Raw genomic sequence first — 19,023 nt, 5'->3', positions numbered from 1 at the left:
ACAATTTGATCAAATTTTGGTGCGGGATTTAGTGCCATCTCGTGGTGAACTAATAGAATGCAATGATTTTGAAACGTGAACAAGCAAGTAGGCTAACTAACAAGAGCAGCTAGCGGACGAAGCTAGCAACAAGCGAGCTAGAGCAAAGCTGTGGAAGGTAAGCGGCGGTCAACCCACGCGATCTGCAAGCAGCGCCAGACGCTGACGAGGTTTGCAAAAGTTCTTCACTTTCAGGTATCCACAGCAAAAAGATGGCGGCAAAACATATCGGCTTCATGTGAAGCACGGCACGGCCATAATTAGCGATTACTAGACCTATGGTTATGCTTTAAAAAAATTAATAATGAGCAGTGGTATTATTGACATTAACTCATTCACTGCCATTGACGGCCATAGACGTCCAAAAATCATTTGAACTGTTTCTATGAGTTTAACATTTTTTCCACTTTTAACAAGAGTATGAAAACCTAGACATTTTTTTTTATCTTTGGGGGGGAAAAATATCAAAAATTAGGGGCGTCAGGCGATTACATTTTTTAATTGTAATTAATCGCATGACTTAACTCACGAATAATCACAAATTTGATATCTGTTCTAAATGTACAAAAAATATATATCGTTTTTTTTATACTCTTGTTAACAAAAGTGGAAAAAAATTCAACTAATAGAAATAGTATTAAATAATTGTGAATAATTGTAAAAGTGAATGAGTTAATTGTGACTTTTTAAAATAAACTAATTACAATATATTATGGATATTTTTGGTTTTCACTTTAATATTTGTCAGTGAGAAATGTATACATTTCAAAATTCAGTGGCGCATTTGGTGTACCGTAAATAATGATTTTATTCAAACTGTACAGATACTGTACAAGTCGAGGCAAGCAGGAAAAGAACACAACAAAACAGGTTTTACACACAAATGAGGGAAAAGCTGTCCCAAATCCACATACACTATTTAAAATGTGTTCATGTAAAAATTCCAGAAACAACGTATGAATATGAAACATATCCCAAAATGCCTTTTCTGTGCCTGCCATGCGTTTTTTGTTTGTCGTGTTTTCCTGAAGTCATCACTTATTTGCAGATTTATTGGAACCTCATCAGAAAATGTTCTTCCGGGTTCCAAGAAGGCAAAAATAAGACGTAAGAGCGTCTTTCGCGTCAGAACGACAAACCTGCGACACGAGGCCTGTTTGCCTGCTTGGGTGCTTTGCGCTTGCGCTTTCCGCGTTTGTCCTCCGTGCCGTTTTTGATGTCGGCCTCCCACCGTTTCTTCACCAGCGTGTACAGCCTCATGGTGGCCTGCGCATCCTGGACCTGGACGACGACAATGGCGGTCAGACTCGGGCGCAAACGTGACGACGAGACGCGGAACGTGGAATTTAAGTTTAACGCGCTACAAAATCGTTCCTATTTTGAGATCGAGCGGAATCGATTAAAATTCGAATAATTAAAAAACGGAAGATTTTCAGCATTGACGCAAAAGTTGACGACTCACCGAGGAATGTTCGCCATGCTGGACCTTGACGTTGAGAATTCGCTGACAAAGCACTTTCAGCGAGGGTCGTTTTCTCTGAAAGAAGTCAAAAAGAAAGAAACGGTCATCTGAGAATGTTTTTTTCATGTGGCGTGGATCGTGTGCACTGCTCGTACCATGACAATCTTCCGGAAGGGTTCATACTTCTGAGTGTCTCGGATTTTCTTTTTCGGGTGATCCAGTAGCAAGATCTTAAAATAAAAAAATGTAAACAAAAACATAAAAGGATGTTCTAAGAACACGGAAAGGATTTTGAAAAATATTCCTTGGCTACCTTCAAGTCATTATGTATCGCGTGGCCGATCAAAATTCTTCCATGCAGGATCTCAGCAACTTCCTTCTGCACGGTCGCTACGGCCTCGCCTGCAATCGGGAGACAAATAGTTATTTATCAAACGTTTTTGTAGATCCAAAATTATGTTTGCCTTTTTTTCTTCTTCTAAGGATGGGCCGATATTCAGCTTTTTGACGAATATCGGCGGCATCAACCATTTTGAAGAATCACACAGTCGCTAATAGATCCATTTAAATGTTCAGGGGAAAAAATATTTAGGGAACTAATTATTGCAATTGTCATTGATGCTTCTGATGCTTTGTTTGAAATTAAAACTAAGATAAGTAAAAAAAAAAAAAAATACTACAGATAGTTTGAAAAATAAACTTGATTTACTTAAGCAAACAACATTTATTTATATTTACTTTACTTAAAGACATGCTACTGCCCTTGGAAGATTTGTAAAACAAAGATGTCTATAGACTAAGATTTTTTTTTTAACACCAATATTTTGCAAACCCTAAACATTGTTCAATAAACATATGCTTAAACATTTAACTCATTCACTGCCATTGACGGCTATAGACGTCAAAAATGCATTTGAACTTTTTCTATTAGTTTAAAAGAATTTCCACTTTTGTAAACAGGAATATGAAAACCTAGAACATTTTTGATTTTTGTACATTTAAAACAGATATAAAATGTGTGATTAATCGAACTATTAAAGTCATGCGATTAATTATAATTAAAAAATGTAATCGCCTGATGCGACTTCAAGTTAATTAAAAATTCGGGGCGTCGGGCGGTTAAAATTTTTCGTCTTAATTAATTGCATGACTATTTTATATCTGTTCTAAATGTACAAAAAATATATATATATGGTTTCATACTATTGTTAACAAAAGTAGGGAAAAAAGTTTAACTAATAGAAATAGTTAAAATGAATTTTTGATGTCAATATTTTCCCTTTTAGGGAATACGAACATCAGCTCCAAATATCGGTTATCGGCGTCCTTGACTACTAATAATCGGTCTCCCGCTGTTTTTTTTTTATGTCTCTTGGACAACCATATTGAATCTCATCGCATCTTACTCGACAATGACAATCAAACGATTCTGATTCCGGACTCACCGTTTACGATGTCATGCGGTCGGATGCCGCTGAACGCCGTCCGGTAGTCCGTCACCGGCTCGCTGGGCTTCACGTACTTGTCATAGACGCACTTCCCAAAATGGTTGACGAGGGACACGCGCGCCAACATGCTGTCCTCCCCGCCGGGACCGACGCCGACCATCTCGCAGTCGATGGCGACGGCTCTGGTGAGGCTGAAGGCGAGCAAAAACGGTTGACGGTCATCTCAAAGTCACAGATACTGCAGCGTCGAATGTGAGGACGGTGACCTCTCACCCCTCAAAAGCTTTTTCCTTGACTAGAGCACTCTCGGTCTCTTTTGTTTGAACGCCATTCCTCTTCCTCATGATCTCCGCCGCCTCTGGACCCGCCGTCGCCTCAATGTCGTCGGGGTCCACGTCGTCAAACCAAAAGTCATCTCTGCAAGAGCGCAAAGCAATCATTAGAACAACGTTTGCATTTAAAGTCAAACCAACGCGTTGTTGTGTACTCACTCTGTAGGTTTGGACTCTTTCGCCTCGACTTTCTGCTTCTTGGCCGCGTCCCCGCCATTTGCTTTTAACTCGTTTTTCCGTTTTTTAACTGCAGCTGGCTGTTTTGCGTCCGACACGACAGGAATTTTAGCCTTGCGGTCAACATTTTTGTGTTTGGCTTTTTGTCCTGAATCAGTCTTAGTGGAGGAGGTATTGTGGCGATATGCACTTTTGAGTGGTTTGCCTTTCTTTTCTCGCGGAGCGCCATTGGGCTGTTGTTGGGACGTCGATGGCTCATTTGTCGTCCTAGCCTGCTCGGACTTTAATTGCTGTGGACGGCAATGGTAGTGTTGAATAGGACATATAGTATGTCAACACTGCTCATTTTCTATTCAATGTAAATTGATGTAAAACATGGTGGAAACGACAGTTCTCTGGAATAACAAAATATACGCATTTGATGGCATGCACACAACAAGGCGTACCTTTTCTAATGCTTTCCAGTTGGCAGAAAACAGTTTGGCATCTTGTGGTGGTTTGACCTGCCTTGGACCCTTTACTTCCTCCACGACTTTCTTCTTCAACTGTGTTTGTATCTTCCTGTGCTTCTCTTTGTTTTTCAAATAGTATTTGTGTTGATCGGAGGAGTGCTGCTTCTTTTTATTCGGCTTCATCTTAGACATTACTTTGACCGGAACACTTTGCAAACCAAGCTCGGTAAGAAGTTAGTTCGTGTCCACGCGGCTCTTGTCGTCCCTACGTCATGGGTAGATTTCTGTGTCACGCTGGTAAAATTGCTTCTGTCGTGTAAGATTACCGAGTGAACTTCAAAAGCGAATAAATTGTTCGAATAAGCGTGGTACGTGCGTGGACAGGCGCTCACTTACTAAAAACCATGCGCCAGACATGCAGAGAATGCGACTTCCGGTTGGTGTATCAGTCAAAAGTGTTCGGCGGAAACTAATCTGAGCTTTGCGAAGACAAACACGCCTCCAGCAATGTATAGCAGATAATAGCTATTCAAAGTTATTTGTAAAATAAAAATTGTAACGTATTTATATTAATTCGAAGTATTTTATTTACCTTTTAAATATAGAACTGTTTGTTGGTAACCGTTTCCCACCGTGTTAAGTATTAAACGGACAAATGTAGACAAAAGCAATCGAGCGACAATACTGAACTCCAGAAAACAAAATGACAACCATGTAAACGAAGACAGGTTTGTTCTGTTTTTTGCTTTGCTTTAAACAGTTTCTTCAATTCAGTTTGTCAATTATCATGTTACGGTTTGATTGATTTCGACTTTTGGGGGTTCATGTGTAAATACATAGCAAAGCGTCTTGGATTATTATCTTAATTCGTTTTATTGCAACGCTTTAAATTGATTTTTTTATCTTCCTTTGTTATTTTGATGTGTGTTTCAGATCATGGTGGAAAACACTCCCTCTCCTCTACCTGAGAGGGCCATCTATGGCTTTGTCCTGTTCCTCGGTTCACAGTTTGGCTTCGGTAAAGAAAATAAACTTCTTGTTCCTGTGTTAGATTTGAGTAGATCATCAAATTGTGTTCGTTATGTCTGTCATTTAATTATCCCAAATTTCCACCCAAAAGTTCTGTATTGCGTGTGGGCATACATACCGGAGGAGTGGCTTCATTCAATCGGACTCACATACTGGCCTCAAAAGTAAACAAGACATTTCATTTCAGTCATTTCTATGCCACATTTTTTTTCTTTTCTTCCCAACAACTTGCATCGTGTCTTGTAGATATTGGGCTCTCGCTGCGCCAATCTATCTGCTGGTCGCAATAACCGTCTCTGTCGTAATGCTATTTGGAATCAATCTGTACAATACGGCACCACTCGACTCTCTGGACAACGTTACAGGTACGAACCTTTTGTATTGAAGCTTTTAATTATGAATTAAAAAATATATATATATATATATCTATAATACATCATCCTCTCTCAACCATATTTTAGATGGGTTTGCACAAAGCCAGATGAGCGAAGTTGCCCGGAAGGGTCAAATACCAAGACTGAAGGATGTTGCTATCAGTGACGTCAATAAAATGTTCTACTTGTCACCCAAGTTGTAAACAAACCATTTGTTTTTAAATGAAAAATAGTAAACATGTGATAGCTCCGATTAAATGACTTTGATTGTGCAATGGTTGTTGTGTTGTTTTTGCTCATGTTGTCTTTTTAACATAAAATTGCTTGACAATTATTCCCGATAATTAGGGGGAAATAATAATTTTATACATTGCTTGGCCTAATTAAGGTCAGGGAATCAAGGTTAATGAATAATATATTTGGAATGTGGAAGGAGAAAAAACAAACAATTACAAAAGAACTTGAGAATTGTAAGACTTACATTTAATTCAAGTGCATGTATTGTGTATGTCACACGTTCTAGTTTGTGAAACAGGAATAGGAACATAGAATTAAAAATTATAAGGCTCATAATGTAAATATAAGAATGGAATTTTGTTGGTGTCCTTTTCGAATGCTGAAAAGCATTCAACATATTCAAGTGACTGTTTACTGCTCAATATTCACAGAAGATAAGTAATGTGCATAAATCCTTTTTACTTTTGTACTTATGACAAGTCCGTTTTTATATAGTTCTTAAGTTGTAGTTGAATCCGCATCTTTACTTTTCACCAAAGTCAGTACTTTTGCCACCTCCGATTTCAACCACAGGAGGGCGATAATGAGCATTTTCAAACGCAACTCTTGCCGACAAAGCGACAATTAAAACAATGATAACAAATATACTTACGAACATTTCGGTTAATACTTTTACTTAAGTAAAGGTGTTGAATTAGTACTTATTTCACCAGATAAAACAAGCACTGTATCTACTTCCACTGGTTGGTGCAAACGGTGCTTTTGCCACCGCTGTTCGCACTCCAGCCACGCAGGGGCGATAATGAGCATTTATAAGCGCAAGTTGCCGACGAAGGAGGTAAACAAAGCTGACATCCGGAACTCGCCGTTCCTGTCATAACCCTCACTTGGATTTTCTAAATGTGTCTTTTTAGTTCGTTCTTAAAGTTCTCTTAGCGGCGAAAAGATGTCGGACCCTCTGCCGGTGTGGTTCGCGGTCCAGGCGGAGCTCGTGGGCCACGACGAGGAGGTGGACTCGCAGTCCCGGAGCTGCTTCGACTGCTACGACGACGCCACTTTGTTCGAGGTGTTCCACCTCACGCGCGCTTGCCTGGAGTTCGTCGCCGACATCGTGCGCATCCGCATGAAGAAATTCCTGCTTACCTCCCTCTCCTTGGACGCGATGATCATGTTGACGCTCAACTTTTACGCGCGCGGCTCTCATTCCGCCGCCCTGAAGAATCGCTTCGACCTGAAGACCAACTGCGACGACATCGTGATCACCGTGTCCGAGGTGCTGGCCGGCCTGTCGGATCAGTTCATCACGTTACCGCTCACGCGCAGAGCCAAAATAGACATGGCCCACATGGTGGAGGACTTCTGCGGGATCCCGGACGTGCTGGGCCTGCTGGCTCCGGCTCACTTCAAGATCACCGAGGGGCCGCTCGAGTTGTACGTCAACTCGCTGGGCTTCACGTCCGTGGTGTGTCAAATCATTTGCGACCTGGATGGCAACATCCTGAGCGTGGAGCAATGTTGCGCGGGCGGCACTCACGAGCAAGATTTGTGGGGCACGTCGTTTAGAGGACGAGAGATCGAGGAAGAACTCTATGGACGATACTGGGTTATAGGTAAGGATGCTGAATGCTGCAGGTGGTTATATTACAGCATCAGTATTTCCGCCCTGAATTGTAATCGTCTTTTGTCCCCCGATGCTTGACAGGAGGCGAAGGCTACGACTTAAGCAAACGAGTCCTGACCCCCGTGCCCCACCCCGTAAACGAGGCGCAGATGAAGTTCAACGCGGCCCACGCCAAGATCCACGAGGTGGCGCGGACCATGGTGCGCTCCCTGAAATGGCGCTTCAGGTCCTTGACCGAACTCGGGTTCGAGCAGCACAAGTTGACGAACGTCATAAAGGCCTGCTGCGTCTTGCACAACATAGCCATGAAGTTCTCGGTCCCCCTGCCGCAAGGACACGAGATGTTTGAGGACCCCCAGCCGAGTAACCCGCGCAGCGAGTTGGCGGGGATTTCCTCGGATGCCCTGAAAGCTCGACAAGATATTATTGATTATAACTTCAGTGGTAGATTTAGTTAAAAAGGAACGAGAATGATGATGTCACATTGAATGGCAATGTTTGTTTGTTTTTCAATGCAGGAAGTAGGATGTTTCTTCTGGCCCATTTTATTCTACACTTATTAGTCACTAGGAGGGCTGGGCAAAAAAAATTACCCCCCCCCCCCCCCCCCCCCCAGTCATTCAGGATGTGTACGATTTGAAATTGATTTTAATCTAACTAACCCAACAAACATATATTTAAAGTTTTAATTTATTCAAAAATAACTCCTGTGCAAAATGTTCAGACCACAATAATGTATACAGATTCCAAATCAGTTTTTAACATAAACTTAACATTCATAGTTTGTGCTTAAATGCCACAATTAAGTATTTGGTAGCCATTTTGAAAACATGTCTTGTAAACCGGCATTCTGCTGACAATAACATTTGGATGTAACGGAACATAAGAGCGACAGCTTTTAATAATCAAGAAGACAAAACTCGATTTCACGATTTAGCAAATTTTAAACGAATTGATTTTTAAAAAATATTAATCGAATTGATTCGATTTATTGCCCGGCCCTACTTACCAGACAATTCATTCGGTACATCAAGATCCAATACAGGAATTTTTCTGCAGATGGTAAAATTATTATATTGGCTCTATCAGCCCCTTTGGTTTCTAATGGAACCTTAATTGTATTTATTATTATTTTTTACATTTTTTGAAAATGTGACCAAAGCTCATGTCATTGTCAATAGAATATTTTTTAAACATTATTGGTTGTCTGGTGTGTTATTTTAATTGAAGGATGGAAATCTCGAGTCAACCGTGCAGTGAATATACACATGGTTTCTTTTATATGACTTAAAAACAAATCACAAATTGATTTAAATAAGATGTCGTAGCAAAAACTGTACCATTCTGATTCAAATTGCCGTTTTGTTAAACTCTCGCAGTGCGGTGGCGTTGGCATAAATGACGTCCGCGTTCTGGTATACGTTTTCATCAGCCTCCTCTTGAGACTGCAGAGAGTCCATGATGCACCGGTGCAGGAAAACATACTGGGACTGGAAAGAGACCAGCGTCAGAATTTAGCACTCGGGTTCGAGGAGCATTAAGCGGCGTTACCTCCGTCTGCACCATGTGCGGCCGGCGCATTCTCATGCTGTGCACGAAGCTGTTGATGCCCACTTCCTTGTCTCCGTGCAGCTGCTGAAGCAGAACATCCAAGGCGATAATGGTGCCCGTCCTGCCCACTCCCGCGCTAAAAGACAAATAGGACACCACAGTAAAGTGCAGATAGGAAAACATATTCATGTCATTCCTCGGAAAATTGGGCACGTCTTCTCGACACAAGGCGAGGCAAGTGAGATTTTTGTGCGTCTTATTTTTGAAAGCATACCTGCAGTGAACCACAGTCGGCGGTGCTCTGGTCCCGTTGGCGTCCATGTGCTCCCTAATGAGTCCCCTGAACTGGATCAGGACGTGCGTGCACTGAGGGACTCCATGGTCGGGCCAGGCAGTGAAGTGGAAATGTTTTACCGTCCTCTCTTCGGTGCTGTTTTTCTATCAAATAATCAAATTGATTCAGAGTAAAAAAAAAAATTTTTTTACATTTGCCATTTTACTGCTAACGCTGCCGTTTACATGTTTCACTCGGAATTCCCTCAACGTCCAGTTGGTGTCTTGCTGTTCAGATGTGGTGGTGATGCTCAGCTCTTGATGAAGACAAGTCTCTCCGCGTGCAGGCCAGTAACGTTCGCATTTAGTCTGGGGAAAACATGACATCATTGGAAATACGTTTTTTGTTAAAAAAGTTAATCTGTGTGACCGTTCAGTGAGAAAACACACCCATCGTCCTTCTTTGCAGTTGGTTACCATGACGACGGCGTTGACTCTCAGCTCCCAGATCATCCTCCAGAAGTCGCCGACCGTGGACGGCAGAGGACCCTGAGTGGCGATGTACTCTCGGCTGTTGTTGTAACCCTGACGAGGTGAAGATGTGTCGTCGTCGGATCAAATGATGAGTTAGCCTTCCACATTGTATTCATGTGCCCCCCCCCCCCCCCCCAAGCCAATACTGTGCCCTTCCCTTATAGGAGCATAATTTGGGACTTAGTTTTCCTCCTTTGAAAATCAAAACCTAGCAGATTTAACAGGGGTGTGTAGACTTTTTATAGCCACTGTAGTGTCACACATTTTATTTAAATATTATATTATATAATTTAAAACCAACTAAAATAATAGAGTAAATAAAATACTAAAATACAAAAAAAATAAAAATGATTTAAAAACAAATTAACTCATTTACTGCCATTGACGGTTATAGACGTCAATAGTTCATTTGAACTATTTCTATTAGTTGAAATTTTTTCTCCCACTTTTGTTAACAAGAGTATGAAAACCTAGGGGGGGAAAATATTGTATATTTAGACCAGATATAAAATTTGTGATTAATCGTGAGTTAACTATTGAAGTCATGCGATTAATTACAATTAAAAAAATTGTAATCGCCCGACGCCCTAATTTTTAATAATCTTTTCATTTTTGAAAAGATTAAAAAAAAAAAGAAGAAAAGATTATTAAAAATTAGGTCGTCAGGCGATGAATTTTTTTAAAATTGTAATTAATTACATGACTTCACTAGTTAACTCACGATTAATCACAGCTTTTATATCTGTTCTAAATTTACAATTAAAAAAAAATTCTAGCTTTTCATACTCTTGTTAGCAAAAGTGGATTTTTTTCTTAAACTAATAGAAATAGTTAAAAATATTTTTTGACGTCTATAGCCGTCAATGGCAGTGAATGAGTTAAAAAAATAAAAAACATACATGATTTAAAAACAAATTAAAAAAGACCCCGAGGACCACCCAATTCACGCTAAAAACGTAAACCCAAGGAATAAACGTTATATGGATGAAAAGTAATAACAATTATGAATGCATTGCATTTATGTATGACAATAATTTCAATAATTGTGATGATCGTGAATTTGCGTTCATCAGTTAAAAGCAGCACCTACTGGCATGTACGAGGCATTTATGTAGGCCGAGTTGCCATTTGTGCTTTGCAGCTTCACTCTGCTCCAATCATCTGTCGCGAGCGAGGGAAAAACGTTACCGCAGCGCCACAAGGGTTGACATTTTGCTCAGCGGCCATCGCGCACTTACACGGCAGGACGTTGGTGAAGCGATTCTTCTCCATGTTTTCAGGCACCAGAGCGGCGTTCTGAGTGTGCTCGATGCCGACAACGGCGAGGCTCTGAATGAGAAGGTGGAAGGGTTACACGAGCTAAACACATTGACTGTGTTTGTTGCGGGGGTTGTTTTTTTTTGAACACCTCGTATTCCTCGCTGAAACCTCTGTTTTTATCCAAACTCAATTTGTGGAAGTGGCCGGGAAAATCCGCAAAGGAGACATCTCTGGAAGCAGAAGAGAACAAGCATTTCACTTTACTGTTGATCAAATAGGAGTAACGGGATCCCATGCAGCGACCATTCAATTGCATGCGAGTGCGAGCGCTGGCTAATGTGTTGCAAAAAGATCACAGCTATCCCCCGCATGTCTCTTAACATTACTAAGGCAAATTGGTTGAGCTTTGAGGCGATGCCATGACATCACTGCTTTTGCGTCCATGAGCTCACGATTGATCCTCAGGAGGGAAAATTGACAGCTTTTAATGGTCTTTTGTCACTGACTTTAAAAGCCAAATCAGAATAGTAATTTTGTACTTTAAAGTATATAATATTTCATTTTACTATTAAAAATTGTTAGGTTTTTTTATATATTGTAATGGCATGATTAAAAAAGTTGTGCACACTACACTACGGTACTTATTTTCCTGCCTAAATGCAGCAGCCAATCATATTGCAGCAGGGCGTGTCCTACTTTTTTTTCTTTATTTGGCTTTTAAATGTAGTAAAATCTTCTGTTGTTCGTTTTTCTTAAGCCTTAAATCATTTTGCCTTTATATGTTTGTTTTGTTTGTTTTCCCTTTAGATGTTGTAGTTTAACCATGGGAAGCAGATTGAGTTATCTTGTGTATGAAATGCACGATATAAATAAAGTTGCCTTTCCTGTGTTAGCATTAGTCTTAAGCTAGCAGGCTAAAAGATTGGCTCTGGGATTGTTTGAAATACACATGTAATTCGCTTTTGTGTTTAGTTTGAAAAAAATGACAGTAAACCTGAACTAAACCGCTTGAACACATTTTTTTATTTATTAATTATATCATAGGTGGGTTTCCTTCCACCTATTTGTATTCGAATTTTCAATAATTGCGAAAAAGAAACTGAATGGAAACGCCAGAAATTCGAAAAAAGGCCCAAAATTCGCAACAACAAAAAAATTACGCTTGGAGGGGTGTTTTTTGAAGCGTATCGAAAAAAGGAAAATGCGCATTTTGGCAATGGAAACAGGTTTTACGAATAAGCGACTACAAGACCGGATATACGTCGCACGTTTGTAGTCACAATAAATGGCGGGTGATAAAATAAGATATGTTTGGGGAGAAAAATAAACACGATTCTTTTTATAATTAATTAGAGAAAAAAAAGCATTAATGCTATTTTAGATGGCTTTACTAACATCAGCTCTCAATGTAACGGCACACTTCACTTACATGCGGGAGGGAAGCCAACAAGACTACTTCCGTTCAGTCCGTCAAAACCAACATTCCCACCTGGAACTCCCCATTGTCCCAAAGTTCCGTCGCTACAGCGTCATCTCGCGGCGCATATTCGCAAAAAAAAAGAGCGGATGGAAGCGGGCATAAGTCGCATGTCCGTTTTGCGCATTTTTACAAAATTCGCATAAACATGTTGAAACATTTGGATGGAAACCTGACTATTGCCACCATACAACATATGCAGCCTGGTCAAACTTTTCAATCTCAGAGTAAGATAATAATAATAACGTACTTGGATTCTTTTGTTGAAACTGTGCCGCCTCCAACTAATGACTTTTTCTTCCTTAAAATAAATAAATAAATAAATACAAATTAAAAAAAATAAAAAGCAAATCTTAGACATTCACACACACCGAGGACAAGCCGGCACCTACCTGATGATATTTTGTCTTTTTGTTAAAACAAATATTGCCAAACCCAACAGGACACTGAAAAGCAGGACGGCGACGACTGACCCTGCAATGACTCCTAGAAGGAACGAAAAACATCATCAAACGCGTTCATGACGACATATATTTGCGATCGCGCTGCAGCAGGCGAACTCACCACGAGGGTCGGTAGAGCACAGAAAAACGTACGGTTCGGACTTCCTCGCAGTCGCCGACAGCGACGACAGAGACACCTCGTACGTTCTCGCGGGTTGAAATCCGCCTATTTTGACATGTCCTTGTTCCATACCCGACACTGTGTGCGTCTGTCCGCTCACATTCACCTCTACGGCAGTCCAAATCCCGTCCGGCGTATCCCAGACGATAAAGACCGAGTAGCCTGAATCCCAGTACTCACAGTGAGCTGTTAAATCCGGCGGAACTAAACAAGTGGAAAGACGTACAGGGTTTTTTTTTTTTTAATGAATGAAGTGACACCCAACTAGATCTGGTCGGTACTTACTGGTTGTCAGTTTGAGCTGACATTGCAGAAAGTGAGCGGAATTTGTTCGGTATTCGAGCCAGACGTTGTAGGTGGCGCCCGGATAAAGGCCGGAAAACGACACGTTTTGACCTTCGGGACTCACGTGAGGGGACGAGCCATTCGAGGCGGTCGCATTTGTGAATAATCCCACAACTGTCCCTTGGATTGACGACGTCGTCACACGCCAGGTCACATTGGCGCAGTTTATGGCTGAAGAAAAAAAACCATTTGAAGATTTTCCTTAAAACGTTCATCTCACGAGACACCAACAGAAATGTCTTTTTCCGATACCTGTTACGAAGAAGCCTTTGTAAGCGGCGCTAGCCGAGCCAGAGAACAACGTAACGACAGTGAATGGATAATCCATTCCAGGTTGCAATATCAACAAACGGGTGACATTCGACGAGCCGTTCGGCGCCACTGTAACGTTTTGTCCGTCGATGTGAAGCAAGTAGCTCCAGTTTGGATTCGTCGTCTCCCACATGAGAGTCACGCTGGTCTCGGAACGCTCGGTCACGTGGACGACAGCCACCGTGGAGGGCACTAATGACAACAAAACAGATGAATAAGAAAATCAATAATAAATAAAATAAAAAAACTGTATTGTCTATTGTTTATCAAAATAGGCTTGTTGCTGGCTACAAAAGTGTGTGTGAATGTGTTATAGCTAAAAGCCACCAGCTTTCAAAATCTCTAAAAACATACTAGAATGTGTTTTTCAGTGGTTAGCTTGAGCTAAATTAGCATTTCATATCGCAAAAGCTATGAGACAACAATTATTTTGATAGTGTCAAAATTGAGCTAAGGCTAGCTCCAGCTCTTAAACAAGATGTGCTAAATGGTGTCATTTTTTGAGTGAGTTAATAAAAGAGGAAAACTATTGAGTGCTGAAAAGTTTTTGTTTGGTTACAGAAACGATTATTGTATATAATTGACAGTAGAGGTTCAACAATTATTTTTTATAGTTTAACATTATTTTGATAGCATAAAAGTAAAGCCAACGCTAGCTAGCTCTTAAACAACAAAATGTGCTGTGTGATGTAATTTTTTTGTGAGTTAATAAAAGAGGGAAAATATTTTGTGTGCAGACAAAGTTTTATTTTTTGTGGCAAGTTACTGAAACAGGTATTGTGTATAATTGACTGTAAAGGTTGAAGGTTTTCCGAATTTTTGTCATCAACGCTAATATGGTAACATATTAGTCAGCGCTAGCTAGCCCTTAAACAACATGTGATTCGTAATGTGATGTTTTTGTTGTTGTGTTGCGTGTAGAATTGTTTTAGTTTTGTTACTGAAACGGGTCATTTGTATAACTGACAGTAGGAGTTGAACAATTTCAGAATTGATGATTAGCAAAATGTTAATTTTATATCGCAAAAGCTAGGAGAATACATTATTTTGATAGCATAAAAGTTGAGCCAACGTTAGCTAGCTCTTAAACAACATGTGATATGTGATTTCTTTTTTTGTGTGAAACTGGTGTATAATTGACAGATTATTTTTTTTCACCAATTTTAGAATTTGATGATAGTCAAGATTATTAATGGATGATGTCATTGAATTTTTTTTTTTCAGATGCCAACTCTTTGTGCATGCTTTTGCCACCAAACACAAGTTCTTTACTTTTTTTTGTTTTTTTAAACATAAGTACCTGTACTTCCCCTTCTCGTATGCTAACTGACATCTTACCTGTGACAGCAACGAGGCTCCTCCCACTGCTGCGGATGTTCTCAAACACGGTGAAAAGCGTAAACGCATATTCGGTCCCGCTTGTGAGTCCTGTGACGGCGTGCGTCACTTCCTGCGCCTCGACGTCTGCCTCCATGTCATCGTACGCAATAGTATAATTGACATTTTCCACCTTTTCCCACTGCAAAGTTATACTGCTGGTATTTCTTTGAATGGATTTGAGGCCTTCTGCATTCGCAGGCGCTGCAATGTAAAAAGCAGACGTCACGAATGTTTGGACTTCCTGAGATTCCAATGAATCAACGAGAGATGACCTACCAGTGGGAGCAAAAAATACAAATCCAGAGCTGTTTGCTCCTTTAAACTCAGCGATGATCCGGAAACGATATTTTCTCCCAGCGGACAAGCGAGCGACCACATGCGTCGCGTACGTCTGATATGCGGAAGCGTTCACGCTCTCCTCCTTCTCACGACCATCGAGGTCGTATAATAGGAAGTATGTGGAGATATTGTTTACCTTATCCCACTTGAGTGTTATACTGGTTTCGTTTTGATCCTGCACAGTCACGTCATCAACATTTTCAGGAGCTAATGAGGGGGCGGGGGGGGGGGGGGGGGTCATAAGGTTAAAAAGGCCAAATATCACCGGTGAGAAACAGCAGCTCGTCCTTACGTTGGTTGGTGGTGATGAGGCTCGTCAAGGTGGGAGTAGAAAGCGAGGTGACGATTGCGTTGCTCACTGTTGTGTGCCATGTTGATGTTTCAAGTGAGTTGGAGGCACCCTGAGAACACAATGCGAGATGGGAATTCCCCGTAGTCACAAATGAGTACTGGATCAACTCATGTACATGTTAAAAAAAATATATATATACTTTTTTTATTATTATATACAATATAAATACAAATACTGTACCTGGAGAGAAAAAATTTACTCGAACAGTATGCAATAAAACATAAACCTCAATTGTAAAAATAAAAAATAAAAAAAATACTCAGGTGTATGTAGGATTTAAAAATAAAAGAAGCACAATAAATTCAGATAACGTACTGTACGTGTTTGTTACTTCCTCGTTTATCGCCTTCTTTCTGTGTCAAAAATATATTCTCAATTAATTGTTGAAATATTTTCAGCCTTATCTTTTTTTTTTTCCCCCCTCAATATAATACAGTATCAATGTTTACCAAAGTGGAAGTGGAACTCACCCAAAGCAGATTCAAGATAACACACAGCAACAGGTGAGCACGGTTTAAATTCTCCACAAACAAAGTCATTTTGTCTAAAGGCAAAACAAAAACTTTGCGGGGAGTTGTAAATAAAAATAAAAACTTAAGCAGCAATTAAGGCTGGCAGTGAGAGTGTCGGTCTTAACTTCATCGCAGCAGTGTTTACTTTTAATTCCGAACCGCGCCCTCCTCTGGTAACCTCTGGTCCCCTGTCACGTTTGCAAGCCTCTGCTTCTGCCCTTTTACAACCACCAAGACCTTTGGCCCGCCTGTTACTTCCTTATTAACGCAACGCACACGTCAAAATCGCTACAGTCTGATTTGTTTCACATCTTTATAGTCATATTGAGGAAATGTGAGCATTGTAAAAAAAAAAAAAAAAAAAAACCGGTTTATTATGTGATTTGATAATCACCGCCAAAGCGTTCAAAATCTGTTCTTCAAAGAGGCTTTTTTTTTTTTTTAAATAGATAGATAGAGTTCAAATTTAGTGTTGTATTGTCACTTGTGAAATAACTTCTTTTTTTTTTAACTACATAAAAATGAATGGATGGATAAGTCATCCTCAATTTTTTTGCGATTTTGTTTTTTTCATAATCAATCATTTGATAAAATAAATCAAACTACCTGTACAAAATGGGTAAAATTATATATATATATATATATATATATATATTTTTTTTTTTTTTTTTTTTTTTTCATACAATACAATACAAAATATGTGCAAAAGTTACCAGAGAAAGGTAAGTGTAGGATGCATTAAGCTTGAGACTGATAAATTTATATATATATATATATATATATATATATATATATAATCTTTATCTTCATCACAAGATGCAATGAGCCCCCCAATACAGCAGGTGGCAGTAGAAACTTACTCTTGAGCTAACCACCAGCTAGCTGCGCAAGGCTACCTGCTCATTTCTTCCCCCTTCCTTTTTGTGTTCGCTTTTAAAAGAAGGGCGAGTCTCACTTGCATTCACGGACCAAAAGGTGGACGCGACGGACGGAACGACGCCAAGCTAAAAGAAGTGAGGAAAAGGGCGAACTATTACAAGTTCTTGGTGAGCCTTTTTTCGATGACTGTATTGACCTTAAGATACGCGTGTTTACGCAAACGTCGATTTAAGCGTGTGTAGTTTTTTTTGTTGTTTTCTTTTTAGGAAATGCAGTCTGTGGTGAGGCAAAACTTCCACGCTGAGTGTGAAGGCGACATCAACAATCTTATCAACCTCAAGCTTCATGCATCCTACACTTACCTTTCTCTGGTAACTTTTGCACACATTTTGTATGAGAAAAATCGAGATGTTCGGCTATAGGCTGAAATATCAGGGGTGAACTTTGACCTTGTCCTAACATTTGAATGCACATGTCCTATTGTTCAACAATTCGGTACTTTTCTCCCAACTGTTAGAACAACAATGTGCAGATCGAGATTCCAGTTGGTGTAAATTCTCATTAAATCCGCACTGAGCTCATGAATCACTCTCTTCTGTTTTCTCTTACAGGGCATGTATTTTGACAGGGATGATGTAGCCCTCAATAAATTTTCCAGTTTTTTCTTGGAGCTCTCTGGGAAGGAACAAGAACATGCCGAGAAGCTGCTCGAGTATCAAAACATGAGAGGGGGGCGCATTTTGCTGCAGGCAGTTGCTGTAAGTTTTCATTTTGTTGTCAGTTTTCATTTTGTTGTCATGTGCGTCAAGTGATGTTTATTCACGTGTGACGCGTATGCTACAGAAACCAACCAAGGAGGATTGGAGAGGCGGCCTGGATGCCATGTCTTTCTCGTTGGACTACCAGAAGGCCATGAACACTTTTATTCTAGATGCGCACCGCAAGGCTGGCACCCATGTTGACGCCCATGTAAGTCCAACATGCTAAAAAAGATAAAGCCATTCTATGGAGTTTTGCATTGCTTGTTAGCATTAAGCTAAGTGGACTTTTCTAAACAACAAAATGATGTGGTTATTTTAAATACACATTTGACAATTTCAACTGGGATTGGGAGTAAAAATTTTGCACCCTCATCGACTCCCCCCTTTTTTTATTCCTTAGTTTTGTGACTTCCTCGAGCAGAACTTCCTCATCGACAGCCACGACACCATCAAGAAGTTGGGCGACTACATCAGCAGCCTGAAACGCGTCACAGCTTCCGAAAACCACGGCTTGGGAGAATACCTCTTTGACAAGCACACCTTGTAAAGTCCATCATCAACCCCGTTTTCCTGGATTTGTTCCGTCAAGAACGCTAAATATTTTTAATAAGTTGAAGGCAAAGTTGTAGCCAAGAATACCTCAAAACCTCGTTTACCAAAATTAGCTACGGTGCTCTGAAGTCACATTTTCTACTTTCCTATGGTCAAATATTGAATAAACTTCACCTATGCCAGCATCTCAAATTTTTTTGGTTGATATTTTTCTTCTCATGACTTTATGTTCAGAAATGTCATAATACGACCTGTTATAGAACACAGTAAAGATAACAAGCGGGACTTTGTTTCGTCACTATTGAGTTAGCCGAAAGTTGGACATTGGGCCGGCAGCACACAAGCCTGCGGTGAGTTTGAAAATCCTACAAAATGACATGTTTCAGCAAAGATAAGAAGGAGGAGGAAAGTCTTTCACAGCCGCACGTTGTAATCTAGTCATGCAAGCGCGCACACACCCTAAATGATGCGCAGACATATTCTACTTTAATACACAGGGAATTGTGCTTTGTCAAAAATACTTTTATTTCACCCACACTTGATGCAATAAATGCTCTATTTTTTTATGGGGGTTGAATAGCTAGCCTGTTTTTTTTCTTTCCATTTTCTTCAAATAAATGCTTGAAAATGACAAGTCAGACAAAAAATGTTCATATTACTTGAACATAAACAGATACTGCTATCAAATATGGCGCCCTCTT

At 40.1% G+C, this 19,023-nt stretch overlaps 5 protein-coding genes across 6 annotated transcripts in view; 3 read left to right on the top strand and 2 right to left on the bottom strand.

Moving 5' to 3' along the window:
* The window catches only part of pigp (phosphatidylinositol glycan anchor biosynthesis, class P), a 58,618-nt gene extending 53,030 nt beyond the window's left edge, over positions 1-5,588 (top strand). Inside the window, exons 1-5 of one of the 2 annotated variants that reach the window (XM_086064590.1) lie at positions 4,383-4,638; positions 4,844-4,928; positions 5,031-5,103; positions 5,186-5,304; positions 5,401-5,588. In XM_086064590.1, coding sequence (XP_085920716.1) covers positions 4,847-4,928; positions 5,031-5,103; positions 5,186-5,304; positions 5,401-5,516 — 390 coding nt within the window. In that variant the 5' untranslated portion in view covers positions 4,383-4,638; positions 4,844-4,846 and the 3' untranslated portion in view covers positions 5,517-5,588. Of the gene's footprint in view, positions 1-4,382; positions 4,639-4,843; positions 4,929-5,030; positions 5,104-5,185; positions 5,305-5,400 lie in introns of those variants that run through there. The other variant, XM_086064589.1, reaches the window with a different exon arrangement.
* On the bottom strand, positions 750-4,381 carry rexo4 (RNA exonuclease 4). Its single transcript, XM_086064588.1, has 8 exons — positions 3,905-4,381; positions 3,441-3,748; positions 3,223-3,366; positions 2,947-3,140; positions 1,815-1,903; positions 1,657-1,731; positions 1,502-1,576; positions 750-1,320 (listed from the first exon to the last, which is right to left on the bottom strand). The coding sequence occupies exons 1-8, from the start codon at positions 4,100-4,102 to the stop codon at positions 1,165-1,167; spliced, it is 1,239 nt and encodes a 412-aa protein (XP_085920714.1). The 5' UTR covers positions 4,103-4,381; the 3' UTR covers positions 750-1,164.
* Positions 5,589-6,359: 771 nt separating the features above from the next.
* Positions 6,360-8,370, top strand: LOC147156610 (putative nuclease HARBI1). Its single transcript, XM_086064257.1, has 2 exons — positions 6,360-7,160; positions 7,253-8,370. The coding sequence occupies exons 1-2, from the start codon at positions 6,497-6,499 to the stop codon at positions 7,627-7,629; spliced, it is 1,041 nt and encodes a 346-aa protein (XP_085920383.1). The 5' UTR covers positions 6,360-6,496; the 3' UTR covers positions 7,630-8,370.
* LOC147156609 (receptor-type tyrosine-protein phosphatase H-like) lies at positions 7,801-16,476 on the bottom strand. The gene is made up of 16 exons (XM_086064258.1): positions 16,089-16,476; positions 15,559-15,667; positions 14,886-15,473; positions 13,488-13,739; positions 13,176-13,406; positions 12,831-13,094; positions 12,659-12,752; positions 12,517-12,567; positions 10,938-11,019; positions 10,768-10,858; positions 10,620-10,690; positions 9,446-9,580; positions 9,242-9,364; positions 8,997-9,160; positions 8,723-8,858; positions 7,801-8,661 (listed from the first exon to the last, which is right to left on the bottom strand). The coding sequence occupies exons 1-16, from the start codon at positions 16,155-16,157 to the stop codon at positions 8,521-8,523; spliced, it is 2,601 nt and encodes an 866-aa protein (XP_085920384.1). The 5' UTR covers positions 16,158-16,476; the 3' UTR covers positions 7,801-8,520.
* Positions 16,477-16,987: 511 nt separating this feature from the next.
* Positions 16,988-18,514, top strand: LOC147156608 (ferritin, lower subunit). The gene is made up of 5 exons (XM_086064362.1): positions 16,988-17,176; positions 17,276-17,380; positions 17,621-17,767; positions 17,853-17,978; positions 18,171-18,514. Exons 2-5 carry the CDS (start codon positions 17,279-17,281, stop codon positions 18,315-18,317), a joined length of 522 nt encoding a protein of 173 aa, XP_085920488.1. The 5' UTR covers positions 16,988-17,176; positions 17,276-17,278; the 3' UTR covers positions 18,318-18,514.
* Positions 18,515-19,023: the final 509 nt, after the last annotated feature.

The sequence above is a fragment of the Leptonotus elevatus genome, chromosome 20 (assembly GCF_054856555.1).
Source record: "Leptonotus elevatus isolate MCC_2025b chromosome 20, RoL_Lele_1.0, whole genome shotgun sequence".
NCBI lineage: Eukaryota > Metazoa > Chordata > Actinopteri > Syngnathiformes > Syngnathidae > Leptonotus > Leptonotus elevatus.
This window is presented reverse-complemented; position numbering and strand designations above follow the sequence as displayed.

Bases quoted from the DNA above. Each gene is read 5' to 3' on its own strand.
- LOC147156609 (XM_086064258.1), bottom strand. From the start codon at position 16,157: ATGACTTTGTTTGTGGAGAATTTAAACCGTGCTCACCTGTTGCTGTGT. The intron at 11,020-12,516 runs GTACGTTATTAT...TTCTGCTTCCAG, and splicing joins GTTTCAACAAAAGAATCCAA to AGATGTCTCCTTTGCGGATT. The intron at 9,365-9,445 runs GTGTGTTTTCTC...TGTTTTCCCCAG, and splicing joins ACTGCAAAGAAGGACGATGG to ACTAAATGCGAACGTTACTG.
- LOC147156608 (XM_086064362.1), top strand. From the start codon at position 17,279: ATGCAGTCTGTGGTGAGGCAAAACTTCCACGCTGAGTGTGAAGGCGAC. The intron at 17,381-17,620 runs GTAACTTTTGCA...TTTCTCTTACAG, and splicing joins CCTACACTTACCTTTCTCTG to GGCATGTATTTTGACAGGGA. The intron at 17,768-17,852 runs GTAAGTTTTCAT...CGTATGCTACAG, and splicing joins TTTTGCTGCAGGCAGTTGCT to AAACCAACCAAGGAGGATTG.
- rexo4 (XM_086064588.1), bottom strand. From the start codon at position 4,102: ATGTCTAAGATGAAGCCGAATAAAAAGAAGCAGCACTCCTCCGATCAA. The intron at 3,367-3,440 runs GTGAGTACACAA...GCGCTCTTGCAG, and splicing joins AAAGAGTCCAAACCTACAGA to AGATGACTTTTGGTTTGACG. The intron at 1,577-1,656 runs GTACGAGCAGTG...GACTTCTTTCAG, and splicing joins CCTTCCGGAAGATTGTCATG to AGAAAACGACCCTCGCTGAA.
- LOC147156610 (XM_086064257.1), top strand. From the start codon at position 6,497: ATGTCGGACCCTCTGCCGGTGTGGTTCGCGGTCCAGGCGGAGCTCGTG. The intron at 7,161-7,252 runs GTAAGGATGCTG...GATGCTTGACAG, and splicing joins TGGACGATACTGGGTTATAG to GAGGCGAAGGCTACGACTTA.